Source organism: Salvelinus alpinus, chromosome 9 (genome assembly GCF_045679555.1).
Source record: "Salvelinus alpinus chromosome 9, SLU_Salpinus.1, whole genome shotgun sequence".
In the NCBI taxonomy this organism is placed as follows: Eukaryota; Metazoa; Chordata; class Actinopteri; order Salmoniformes; family Salmonidae; genus Salvelinus; species Salvelinus alpinus.
Window position 1 is genome coordinate 74,252,124 of NC_092094.1, and position 12,454 is coordinate 74,264,577.

The following is a 12,454-nucleotide window of genomic DNA, read 5'->3' on the forward strand; positions in this document are numbered from 1 at the left end:
CCACAAGCTTTCATTTTATAGCCTTTTAAAGATATTGAATTACGTTCAGTTGTGCAACTGAGTAGGTATCTCCTTTTCCAAACAATAAGTTCACTTTTTAATTGTAATTTAATGTGTGTATGAATTAAGATATGATTTAGTTTCATCTTACAATGAATGGAAACATAATAATGAACAGATTGAGTGCTATTTCAATACTTCAGTCAGTTTTAATCCATTTTAAAAAACCTTTCTCAGAATGCCACTGTAATGATGACTGAGGCAACGCCTTCCTTCGACTCTGATTGGGTCATATTTACCAGCTGGTGTTCTCCATTGGATAGTGCACATCCATTGAATCCCTCCTTCTTCACCTTTGTCAATTTCTGCACTTTCATTGAGACGTCGTGTTGTTTCCCAGGCTAGGAAATAAGTTCACAGGCTTTATTTGAGCTTTGGAAGACAGAGGGCACCACCAGAAGAGAAAAGCCTATACGTTTTTTGGGGATTTCCCTGGAAGTCGAGTGGGACCCGCCAAATTGAGGGGGAAGTATACAGTTCAGAGCAGTGAGCCATCGAATCGAAAAGGCTGCAGTAGCAACTGAGTTAGAAGCGTGCAACATTGTTGCAGTGAGGTTGTGACTGCGCGGACAAGGGAATAGCACTCTGCAATGCTTAACTTGAGAGCATTTTATCAGACTTTTCTATTGTAAACTTTTCTCAAATTCGAATTAAATCCCTGGTGTTTAACAGGAATACAATATATTTTCAAAAAGGATAAAAAATGCCGGACCAAATTACAGTTTCGGAGTTCGTGGCGGAGACAAATGAAGATTATAAAGCGCCGACGGCTTCAAACTTCACCACTAGAATGTCCCACTGTCGGAATACCGTTACTGCTTTGGAGGAGGTGAGTTGTGCAGTGAATTTAGAAGCATCGGCTACTTCAAGGTCCGCATCACTGGACACGACAGAGGTTATAACTAATGCATAACTTCAACCTAGTTGTAGTACGTAGGTCGGTTATAAACGTACCCTGAGGTAATTGGCAAGATGCTGTCATCACAGTAGGCTATTTTATTAATGGTTGGGCGTTTTCATCAAGCAGGCTACTAGCTCCGTTTGTCCTGCAGTGCTCTCACACAGAGGAAAGTGGAAACGTATCTTCTCCAATTAGGCTACTAATCGTCATTGATTTTACACAGCTTCTCTATTGTTGCTATTATGTACTTAATAGAATAAAAGCCAAAGAGTTATCGGATAATAGAACTGCGTAATGGGAATTCGCCTCTTTGTTTACTTGGAGACTCCCCCTTTAGCCATTAGTTTACAATCAACGAGTTCAAAACGAATCGCTTGGCCCTAATGATACCTTAACTTACAATAATAACCAGTTTCCCAGGGAAACATGGCCAGCACAGTGGGAAGTTATATCATGCAAACAATAGCTCTGCATTTGTTTTTGTTTCATGTCTATTGAGGAACAGAAGAGCTTTGCTATGAATGTGGCACCTGTCTCAAAAATTAAGTATTTATGTTAGGCTACGCCCGAAATACTGTTTTACGCTGGTTTATTAGATGGGTGAGCTTCATCAAACTTGCAGGTCGTTATCAGAAAGGACACCTATGCTTTGTTCTATGAAAACCTACCAACACCAGCCATCTCTATACAGCCAACAGAGCTCTGAGCCTCGCCCTGTCAAATGATATAAATAGCATTTCCCACATGGGAAGCTTCGCACCACAGACTGCGTATGCACCACTTCCACATATTACTAATCACCTAGCCATTGTTCAAAAGGCAACAACAGCTAATGTCAGCCATTTCTGAAGTTATATAACAAGTGACCAGCATTTGAGACCAGCAACATTTTTGAAATATGCCTGCTCCATTCTTGGTTGTGCATGAGGAGACCCACCTAAGCCCTCGATCATGTCCCTAATGCTGCTGTATTGCCATTGTTTGCATGAAAGGTGTGCTGCTAAGCTTCCTCCTTGTAAGTAAGAATTTCACGGTAATGTCTACACCTGTTGTAGTTGGCGCATGTCAAAAATAAAATTTGATTGGATTATCATGCATGTATTGTTTTTTAATTTAACCTTTATTTAACTAGGTAAGTCAGTTAAGAACAAATTCATATTTACAATGACGGCCTACACCGGCCAAACCTGGACGACGCTGGGCCAATTGTGCGCTGCCCTATGGGACTCCCAATCACGTCCGGTTGTGATACAGCCTGGATGTAAAGATGTACACTGAACAAAAATATAAGCGCAACATGTAAAGTGATGGTCCCATGTTTCATGAGCTGAAATAAAAGATCCCAGAAATGTTTCATACGCATGTCATCAGAATAACATCCTGGCATCGAGTTGAGGCTTTGATTCCAGGCAACCTCAGACAGATTATCTACACACCTGTACTAGAGAGCTACAAACTTGTGGTTCCGGAGGTGTGAAGGAGGCAGGCAGCTGTTTAAAGCTGACAGGTGATTAACCTTTTCTACAGAAATCTGAAGGTGTAAATGGTTAGATTAAATTTCGTGTTCAGTGGTTATGGCCTAGCAGGGCCAGGAGTTTTTCCGGACCACATGACCTGACCAGGAAACTCTGGGCACATGTTATATAGCCTATAGGTAACTGTTCAGAGCTGTCTGTGGTTGTTGTGTAGATGTTTCTTGTGGCCTGCTCTGGCCTAAACCATCAGTGTCTCTCAACAGTATCTTGTAGAGAGTGTGTCTGTGTGGAAACGTTTCAGATTATTAAAATAATAAAAAATAAAAAAAATTACATTGACCTTTCCTCATTGTGACAAGTGCAATTGTTGTAAGGGCATGTTTTGTCTCAACTGAGGACAGGCACAACACAACCTTAAATGATGCAAAATAGGGACTAAGCGATGAAGTATGCGAATATGAAAAAAAATCTGAATTTACACTTTTTTTTGTTTTGACAATTGGCGTTAAAGTTAAAAACATTGGTTTTTGGAAATCTTTTTCACAAAAAGTATTAAATAGTTGGCAGCCCTGTTTTGTAAACTTTGAAATTATATCAATCTCAACTGTTTATATTTTCCGGTGATGGAGACATGGATGTCTCATAGTATGGTGAGGTATATATTTTTTAATGTTTTGGCATTCAGGTCCAAAAGTTCCTTTCTGGGCACTTCTACAATGGGCAAAATGTCTGGAAGGTTTTGTTCAAATCAACAGGGATTGCTGTCAAAAAGTGATTGAATTCAAATGAATTTACCCAAGGACAACAAGGCCTTGAGTCTGTTTGAACTGCGAACACGTAATGTGTCCTGGCGGCTGACTGGAATCAGAAATGCACTCAAAAGGTGCCTTGGCCCGCAGCAGTGATTTTTGAACACGACAGTGTCATTTCTACAGATTTTCCTTCTTACTGCTCTAATAATGTTATTAATGCGCAATGAACAAATGCAAACCGCATTTGATTAATCCAGTTGATTTAAGCAGGTGAAAGGTCAAGGGTTTTATTCTTGTTTTGTGTGTGGGAAGTAGGCCTAATATTAATTGTCATTTCTATCAATGGACACCACCACTGGGCACTGTCAATCAGAGAAGCAACTTCCTATTAAGTGAGGTAAATAGACAACAAAGGAAGACCCAAGTGCTTTTTGGTTCTCTATCCCTCACCTCCTTGTTGATGACTAAACAATAAAGACCCAATGTTTTTATGTTCTTTACAAACAAGAATTTACACATGGCCAATAGGCTACATCCCTGTTTGAGTGCACAAAGGATCTTTGACGGGGCTGTTTTGGATTCCCAGCAGTGTGCTGATTCTGTGACTATAAAGAATTGTGTCTTGCTATAAAAGTGCTAGTGTCTCCATTTTTGTCCTTGACAGTTGAGGGCTGTCTGAAGGTAGTGGGAGCTGAACACATCTAGTCTACTCAAGTCTGTATTTCAGCAATGAAAAAATGTTGACCGTGCAGCAGATCTTCTGCAGATGTTTCGCAATATGTAGAATAACCGTTGTCGTTCCCGTTTTTAGAATTGCCTTATTGCTTGTCACGTTTGGTGTTTAGGCCGACACATTTTGCCGTCCCAAATTTTGCATTCCCATTTAAACTACGCACTTTTGTGCTAAATAACTGACATTTAGAAAATGTCATGTGGGAGTTTCGTCAGCACAGTAGCAGCAACAACAGCACGTGATTCCATGCAGGCTGTACTTGTTGGTGTGAAAGATTTTAATTCTGGAAGGGGTGAGAATTTGTGGAGCTAGATGGCCTAAGTTCTGTTTCAAGAGGGCTGATTTCAAGAGGTCCAGCAGCCCCACCAGACCAGTCCTGTTTGATGATAGCTTATCTCATCTGAGCACTCTGGAATCGTTGATATGGACCTACCTGCCTCACTCGTCACATCTCTCAAACTTGACTGATGGCATCGATCGGGTCTGTTCAGATGAGCCCTCTAGTGTTACACAGAGGGTGATACTCTATCTATGAGACACTACACAACACAGAGCTTAATGGGACCTAGTCTGTTGTGTGATAAACCAATTACAGTGGACGGAACTTTAATTAGGTTTGCGGCTGTAAAAGCTTTGTCTATCATCCCCAAATAAATGGGCTTAATGTGTCCTGCAGAGGAGGAGCCACTAAAAGTGCTACTCGGATTACCGTTCTCTTAAAACCACAACTATAAAAGAAAAAAACGGTTTGTCCACTAAGAGGATGTTTGTGCCTTGTGTCATTAACCCCCCCTGGATTGCTGTAAAACAAGGCAACTCCACCATGCCTTTGTTTTACCCGCTGAGCTTATTTTACAAGAGCCTTGGTTTATATTAGTCTGATGATCACATACGTTCTCATTTTGAGCAAGCAAGTCTCTGACTGCAGATGTCACTTTGCTCAGATTTCAAGAGAAATGCACAGTGTTTTGAAAGAGGCAATGCCATCACAGAACATTAGGGAAGGTGGAATACCTAGTCACTAGTACAACTGAATGCATTCAACTGAAATGTGTTTCCGCATTTACCCCATCCCCTCTGAATCAGAGAGGTGGGGGGGGGGGGGGGGGCTGCCTTAATCGACATCTCGTCATCTGCGCCCATTAGGGCGTGGACTAAGTGCTCAGGTCAAATGGCACTCGCTCTAATGTATTCAGAGTCAAAATACACCATCACTTGTATGCCTTTCGTAGAACTAAAAAGATGTCAAAGAATGGCACAGACAGTCTTAGTTATTTGGAGCAGTCTTGGCGTTGCCCCTGGCTCTGCCAGCAGCAGAACGAGGGCTAAGTGGGATCAATATGAATAGACCACTCCTTTGATCTGATTTATCGGGCCTCCACCCCCAGATCTGGCTCAGAGGGAGAGATGTATTTTTTCTGATAAGTTAATGTTCCCTTCACTAATGGCTGTTGTTCAATTACGCTCCCATTTGAACTGCTATGGCAGGAGTTCAAGACAGGAGCCTTTTGTACAGTAGACTAGAGGCACTGGCAGAGATTTGCTTTTGGCCTCTCACAACGTGAGTGAAGCCTCTGACTCAAGAACTATATTGCTGGTCTTCCTGACGATCAACGTTGAACAACAGGTGAGTTATCTAGTTCTTAGACATGACTTCTAGTTCTTTTGGTTTTACGAAACCATGTCATCTCTGATTATGGGTTCCAAGCAAACTGCGGTTTCCTACTCCCAGGTACGTGTGGGTTAGGACATCCAGTGTGAAACCCACACCGTGTTGCATAAACGGCGCCTATCCTTTGTGTTGGCCTGTAAATTTGTTGACATTTCATGTGTTTTCCGATAGCACCCGTTGTGCACACACACAGGCCTTCCTTTCAGAGAAACATTCCTGGAACCTGAGCATGGCAGCACCCTACACAAGAGTCCACAATAGGGGGACCAATGGTGGACCAGGCTCATTGACTGTCTCTCACCCACATCCCATGCTGCTCATTTTTCTCAGTTGAATCATGGATATTTATAGCCTGCATTTTGCGTGGACATTTTTTTGTCTTCCTGTACCCTCTGGCTATTTCATCCTGGCACAACTGAGTCCATCACGTTGGTATTCCAGCAATGTGCTAGTGATGCATGTTGTCCGACTGCATTGTTCTGTATGGAGATTGAGAACTATTAGGGGAATGACAGTGTTGTTCCTGTAATCTGGGGCAACTGTTTGCACCAGCCAGACTCTCTGTATTGAGTAAATTCAATGTTCTTGGTTAACAATGAGGAAGTGGCATCCACTCCATACTCAAGTGGTTTCTAATTGAATTCCTGAAGATTTTGGAAAGCAGGGGGAATGGATGATGTGGGGAGGGTGACTGCGAAGGCTAGCTGCATTGTCTCATGAAGGAATGATCCACAAAGGACTCTTCCTGGCCTTGAATCGTCCTTTTCAACCCCCTTTTCAAACCCCTCTCCAATTGTTCTGAGTTGCGGTTCCTCTCGGAGTACGGAGAAATGGATGCAACTGATATCCTTTCTAAAAGATGTCAATACTGCGTCCAGCCACCCCAGGCTCCTCCACTCTGCCAAGAGCAGTGTAATCTGAAAGCTTAACAGCAATATACCCCCGGCCGTATCTACAGACAAAGACTAATAGGTTTTCTCACAGAGCCTACAACCGTGTTCCCTCTAGATAAGCAGCCTGATGGTGTGTCCGACAACCCTTCATTATGTGTTGTGGTTGTGTTCCCGGGCCAGCGGAAGGCGTAGCCTCATCTTCTCAGAGATTCCTATGGCCATTCCAGGCATTGTCCGCGGCAACAGCCAGCCAGGCTGGACTGGAACGAGCAGCTGTGGGGCAGAACAGGGGGCATGGAGGAAAGTTTTTAACAAGGCCTCAGACACAAGGATTAAGCATGCACACAGAGACAATCCATGAGTAATTGCCTTAGGGACAACACAGGAGGATGTTTGCCTAGTGAGCTGCCCACTGCCAGCCACCTTGGCCTGCATATCCCTCTTAAGGAGCTTATCATACTTAATGTAATTGAAATGTCAGATGAACTTGTGGATCAGATGAACTTGTGGATAACATTTTTATGCCTCTGCGTCCAGTATGTAGGAAGTTGGAGGTAGTTTTGCGAGCCAATGCTAATTAGCTTAGCGCTAAGACTTCCAGTCTTTGCGCTAAGCTAGCGCTAACGATAGTTTGCATTGGCTCGCTAACTACATCTTCCTTCATACTGGACGCAGAGACATAAAAATGGTATTGCCATAATCCAGAACTATCCTTTTAATGACCAGGTTGTTCTATTCGGTCAATGAAAGTTTAAGTGTTTTTTGCGTCTCTTCAACTTAGTCTTTGTTTTAAAAAAATGAGACCTTAATGCTTGAGGCAATGTTTTTTTCCTACAGCTTCACTTCACTCTGTTTAGCAAATGGGCAGAAATGCCATGTGGTATCACACAATCGGAAACTATGAAAAGTAATCTTTTCCACCCCAAGAGTACCCAGCGTGTTTCCTTCTTGCCGTGCATTAGAAGTGTGAGGTATCTCATACAACTGGAGCCAGAGGCAGCAGGCTCCCTGTTATCACCCAGTCTCAGGCTCTCTCTCTGGGGCCTTCCTACAAATGATAAATCCTCCCGATGGGGCTAAACAGTGGAAAGAGGGAACGGGGGGGGGGGGGGGGGGTCACGGTACTGACCCAATCATTTTTGGAGGCTGTCCTCCCGACTGGTGAGCCTAGGCTGTTGGGATACAATACTGCAAGCAAATCTCTGTGGTGTGTGGGACATTGATTGGGCAGGGGGGTCAGGAGTGCACCGGCCTTTGTTGGGAGTGGGGTTACATGGAAGTGTGGAGGCCCTCCGTCAGGGGGCCTGCCAAAGATTGCCGTGGACAGCTCCTTTTCAAGGCCATTGTTCTCTGACAGTCCATGCCTCTTCATTAATGAACTCCCTCATTGATTTGTTGCCGTGGCCTCTGCACATGCAGGGTGAGAGCAGTTTCTTCAGGAATCTTTGTAATTGTGTTGCTGGGTTGTCGCTTTCACTTAAGAAAACTGCAGTGGGCTCATGGAGGACGGGCTTTCAGATGTGTTCCCCCTCAAGCTTTTGTTAGGTTCTGAGAAGCTAGCTGGATGTAAGTAAGCCATCAAGAAGGCCAAATGTCTTATGTAGTCATAAATGGATAGATTTAATTATCCATTATCCAACTCTTCCATCGGAAGTGCTCTTAGAAATTATGCCCCTTTAACAGATTTTGTACGTGAATCAACAAAAGATAGATTTCAATTCTCTTAAAGGAACTCCGTTTTAGAAATGATCTAAGGCATCCTTGTCAGGTTATGATATCTTTGATATCCTCTGTCCTCATGTGGCTGATATTCTAGTTTCCTGAATGTCTTTCCTCGGACTAGTTCCATTTGTCAAGCAAATCGGGCTCCCTGGAGTGTTGGGAAATGCAGTGCACCAATTCTTTTCACATACTGTAGAGCTGAAAAAACCTACAAATGTGTTGAGAGATTGCAACTGTTTGTGCATCTCAAAGAACTCTATTTTTAACACAGCTGAATTTATTATGCCTCTGCCTAACGTGCTTCTTTTGCGCTACCGCTCTTCATGTCGTACTCCTGGAGACAGTCCTGAAAAACTTAAAAGGAGCTTCGTACAAGGATCTTTCATTCCTCTTCATAGCATCCCTTCCACAGCACACTGGCCCATATGTTGTCCAGAATCATCAGTTGATATTTCCAGGCGAACGCACAGTCTTATTCCTTGTCCTTCAAGCATCCTCATATGCTCCTTGTATGTAACTATGACACTTTGCCTTTGGCATTGCTAAGTATCCACCATGATGCCTACACGTTGGTAGATGTGAGCAGGCCAGAAACTGTTTACGTTCGCTGGATTCTTTTGTTGTTGCAAGACACATTTGGTCCTAATTTATCCACTCCTCCCTCAAGCTGAGTTTATCAGTCCCCTGCTAATTTATAAACTTTGTTTGACTTTTAAGGGAGTATTTAACAAACTCACAACAATTCTGCTGTCGGGTCTCTTTCCTGATCCCCCCCCCCCCCCCCCCCCCCTAGGTAGTTAAAGCTCTCTTCCTTCAAAGCTTGATATTTGCATTGTCACTTGGTATACTCAGACAAGTATACCAAGTGAAATTTGAATCCTAAATTTCCAGTTTAAAAGTTACTCATTGTACTGCCTACCAGAACATGCCCACTGAGAGTGGATGCGGGTCACTGTTAACGGTGTGATAAAGTGTACTACACCCTTGGGGTTTGGCGATGCTCCCTGTTTGTCTTTATTTGACCTTTTCACCTTCTGAGCTCTTCGGTAATTGATAATCATTGAGGGCTGAGGGAAAAAGTCCCACTTGCCCCCACTGCTCAGTCACCTCGATCTTCAAGCACATCACATCAGTAGTATATCTTTTCAATCGGTCCTTGTGAGTCTGTAGTGTTGAGATGGACAGTTCTCACACGGTCTCAAATAGCCACTAAGTGTTGAAAAAGCCCAAATCTGAATGCTTTTGAGGCATGCCCCATCTTGTCCAGTGTTCACAGGCAGTGGTGGCTCATGAAAGCTGAGAATCATCTCGCACCCAAACGCCAAGTGCATTATAACCTGTGAGAATCTGCTCAGACTTGACCAACTTGAAAGTTTGTTGGCGATGGCTGAAGAGCCAATGTGTGATGGGGAATTTTGGACCTCATATATGTTCGAAAGTCTCCAGATGACACAATAAAGCCCCACTGAACACAAAGGCAGTGTGTTCAATGTGTCAAAATATGTTTTGAAGGGGTCAATTGAAGGGCAGAGGGTCAGTCGGATGGAAAGCGGTTTCTCCAGACATAAATGGAACCATCCATTGATGTAGCCTAGAGTGACATGAGGTAGCTAGCTACACCAGGGGTTCGGCACTAGCTGGCTTTCTATTTCAAACCAGGGTTTGTTTTCCTTGACGGTTTTAGTACCTCAGTTTATGTCCTCACCAAAGTGTGAGTGTTATTGCTGGCAGGTGGTGACTGTTCAGGTCCAAGAGTACCCCCCTTTAGTAGTTTTTACAGTTTTCACTAAGGAGTAGTAAACCACCAAACGCCTTTTGAGTTAGTTTTGGACAAAGTGTTGGAATAAGTCCGGCAGTACGTTTTTTTAAAACATATTTACCAGGTTGTCAATGTAAGCTGGTACACTTGTTCTCAGTTTACCATTTTGTCCTGTTTTTTTCTCTTCTATTCTGTGTTCAAATTTGCATGTACTCCACATTTAATCCTGCTTAACATCAGACTCCTCTTTTGCTGTGTAATTGAGTGGCCTTCAGAGAGGTGTGTGTGTGTGTGTACTTGACTCATTCACTGGTCAGAAGCTGCAGGGGGCTGGTCTTGTGACACCAGTAAAGAGAGAGAGGGCTGTTTTCTCCCTTCTCTTTGCTAACCTTCCTCCGCATGGCTCTTTAAACACTCCGAGCGACCATAATATGCCCAGTGAAGACACTGACTCTTTGAGCGGGCGGACTTTTCCACAGTCCCCACCAGGCTAACTGCATGTATTACTGCTCTGTGTTAAACACCGGAACCACAGCTTGTTAGTGGTCCCCTTAATGGTTCACAGGCCTATTCAAATATTTACTTAGTTGCTCCAAATTGCTCAAAGTTGTGAATGAAGTGCTTGAAAGGTTTTTCCCCCCCCTTTTATTTCTCATCCAAATCACATACAGTGAGTGCGTAGAGCTGAGGCAGTAGAGTACACAGGGAAATGGAAGTAGGCTATGCTGTTTCCTTTGCTCAGTACTCTTCTTCTCAGGCGCGCACCTGTTTTCGGCCCGACTCGTCTGCTATGCATTTCATTTGTTAAATGACATCAGTCTTATTCTCTAGAGCTCTGAATAGCTTTACCACAAGGCAGCTCCTTTTAGTCTCCTGTCTGCTTTCACGAGCTCTCAACTACGCACTTCAGTCATTAACCTATTTAAGGGGGATGTGTGTATGTACATGCCTTTGTGGTCATTTTTATTTAAAAAATGTATTAGTGAGAAAATAAGAAACTGCCCTTGATAGTGACACTGCTCTTAAAGACGCTTTACGTATAGGCCTCACAGCCTTCGCCAGAGCTTTGACGAAGGCCGTGAGGCCGATACGTAAAGCTTGTTTTTTTCTCATTTTATTCAAATGTTACCATGCACCTGTAAAAAAAGATAGCTCAGATGTGCGAGTGCCTTTTATGATTTTTTTTATACAGTTCCAGTCAAAAGTTTGGACACGTAGTCATTCAAGGGTTTTTCTTTATTTTTAATTTTTTTTACATTGTAGAGTAATAGTGAAGACATCAAAACTATGAAATAACACATGGACTCATGTAGTAGCTAAAAAAGTGTTAAACAAATTAAAATATATTTTAGATTCTTCAAAGTAACCACCCTTTGCCTTGATGACAGCTTTGCACACTCTGGCATTGGGGAGTTTTCACCGTTGGGTTCGCCTTTCCCGAACCCGAAAAGGCGAGTCGTGTGTCTTCTGAAATATGACCCGCCAAACCGCGCTTCTTAACACCCACCCGATTAACCCGGAAGCCAGCTGCACCAATGTGTCGGAGGAAACATCGTTCAACTGACAACCAAAGCCAGCCTGAAACTAAACCCCCTCCCCGGCCAAACCCTCCCCTAACCCGGATGACGCTGGGCCAATTGTGCGCCGCCCTATGGGACTCCCGGTAACGGCCGTTTGTGACACAGCCTGGAATCGAACCCGGATCTGTAGTGATGCCTCAAGCACTGCAATGTAGTGCCTTAGACCGCTGCGCCACTCGGGAGGCCCATGGTCGTATGTTTTTAAATGAGTTGCAGCTTTCCCACTTCTGTTTCTCCTCCTCCACCTTTACTGTGTGGTTGACTACACCTACTGGAGAAAGCTGTGTGTGCAGCAGGAGTGTGTCTTTTTGTTCTCTTGTGTGTATCCGGGTTTTGTGTGCCCTCGTTCAAATGCATCTGTATTTGAGTGTACGTGCATGCAATTGTGTGTTCGCATCCAAGGTAACTAGAGTAGCTGCCGGCTTGCCATTGAGTGACTGCACCCCTGCTGTGATGCCAATTGGTCGGTCTGACGTGGCAGGTGAAGCACATTGAAAGAGGACACCATTAAGGAGGAGGAGGTCTGTCCACCTCAGCAGTTACAGTAATGGGCTCTGCCGTGGCAGCCTACTCCCCAGAGTCATGGCTGCACATAGAGACATCATTAACCAGACCTCTATCTGCCCCGTTTAATTCCTCACTCCCCCCCCAGTCTTGCTCCATTTTCCTGAAATATGACTTGCAGCAACAGCTAAGAGGTAGCGTGTGGCTTCTGTGAAGACTTCCAGGAGTGACACTCTAGTGTGTACTTCAACTGCCACCGTCAGGAGGGGGAGGTTTGAACACAGTAGTGAAATGAGTGTTGGAGCACTGTGCGTCAAGTCTCTCACATGGCATACAGGATTTCTCTTCTTTCACACAGACCAGGGTGGTGTAAAGTAAACCCTATTGCAAAAACACTGCTTCC

The 12,454-nt window shown here is 43.8% G+C and overlaps 1 protein-coding gene across 10 annotated transcripts in view; it reads left to right on the plus strand.

Annotated features, from left to right (window-relative positions):
* The first annotated feature begins 359 nt into the window (after nucleotides 1-359).
* Nucleotides 360-12,454, plus strand: part of asap2a (ArfGAP with SH3 domain, ankyrin repeat and PH domain 2a) — a 99,731-nt gene continuing 87,636 nt past the window's right edge. For all 10 annotated transcript variants that reach the window (XM_071327157.1, XM_071327159.1, XM_071327160.1 and 7 more), the window contains exon 1: nucleotides 360-889. In XM_071327157.1, coding sequence (XP_071183258.1) covers nucleotides 764-889 — 126 coding nt within the window. In that variant the 5' untranslated portion in view covers nucleotides 360-763. The remainder of the gene's footprint in view (nucleotides 890-12,454) is intronic.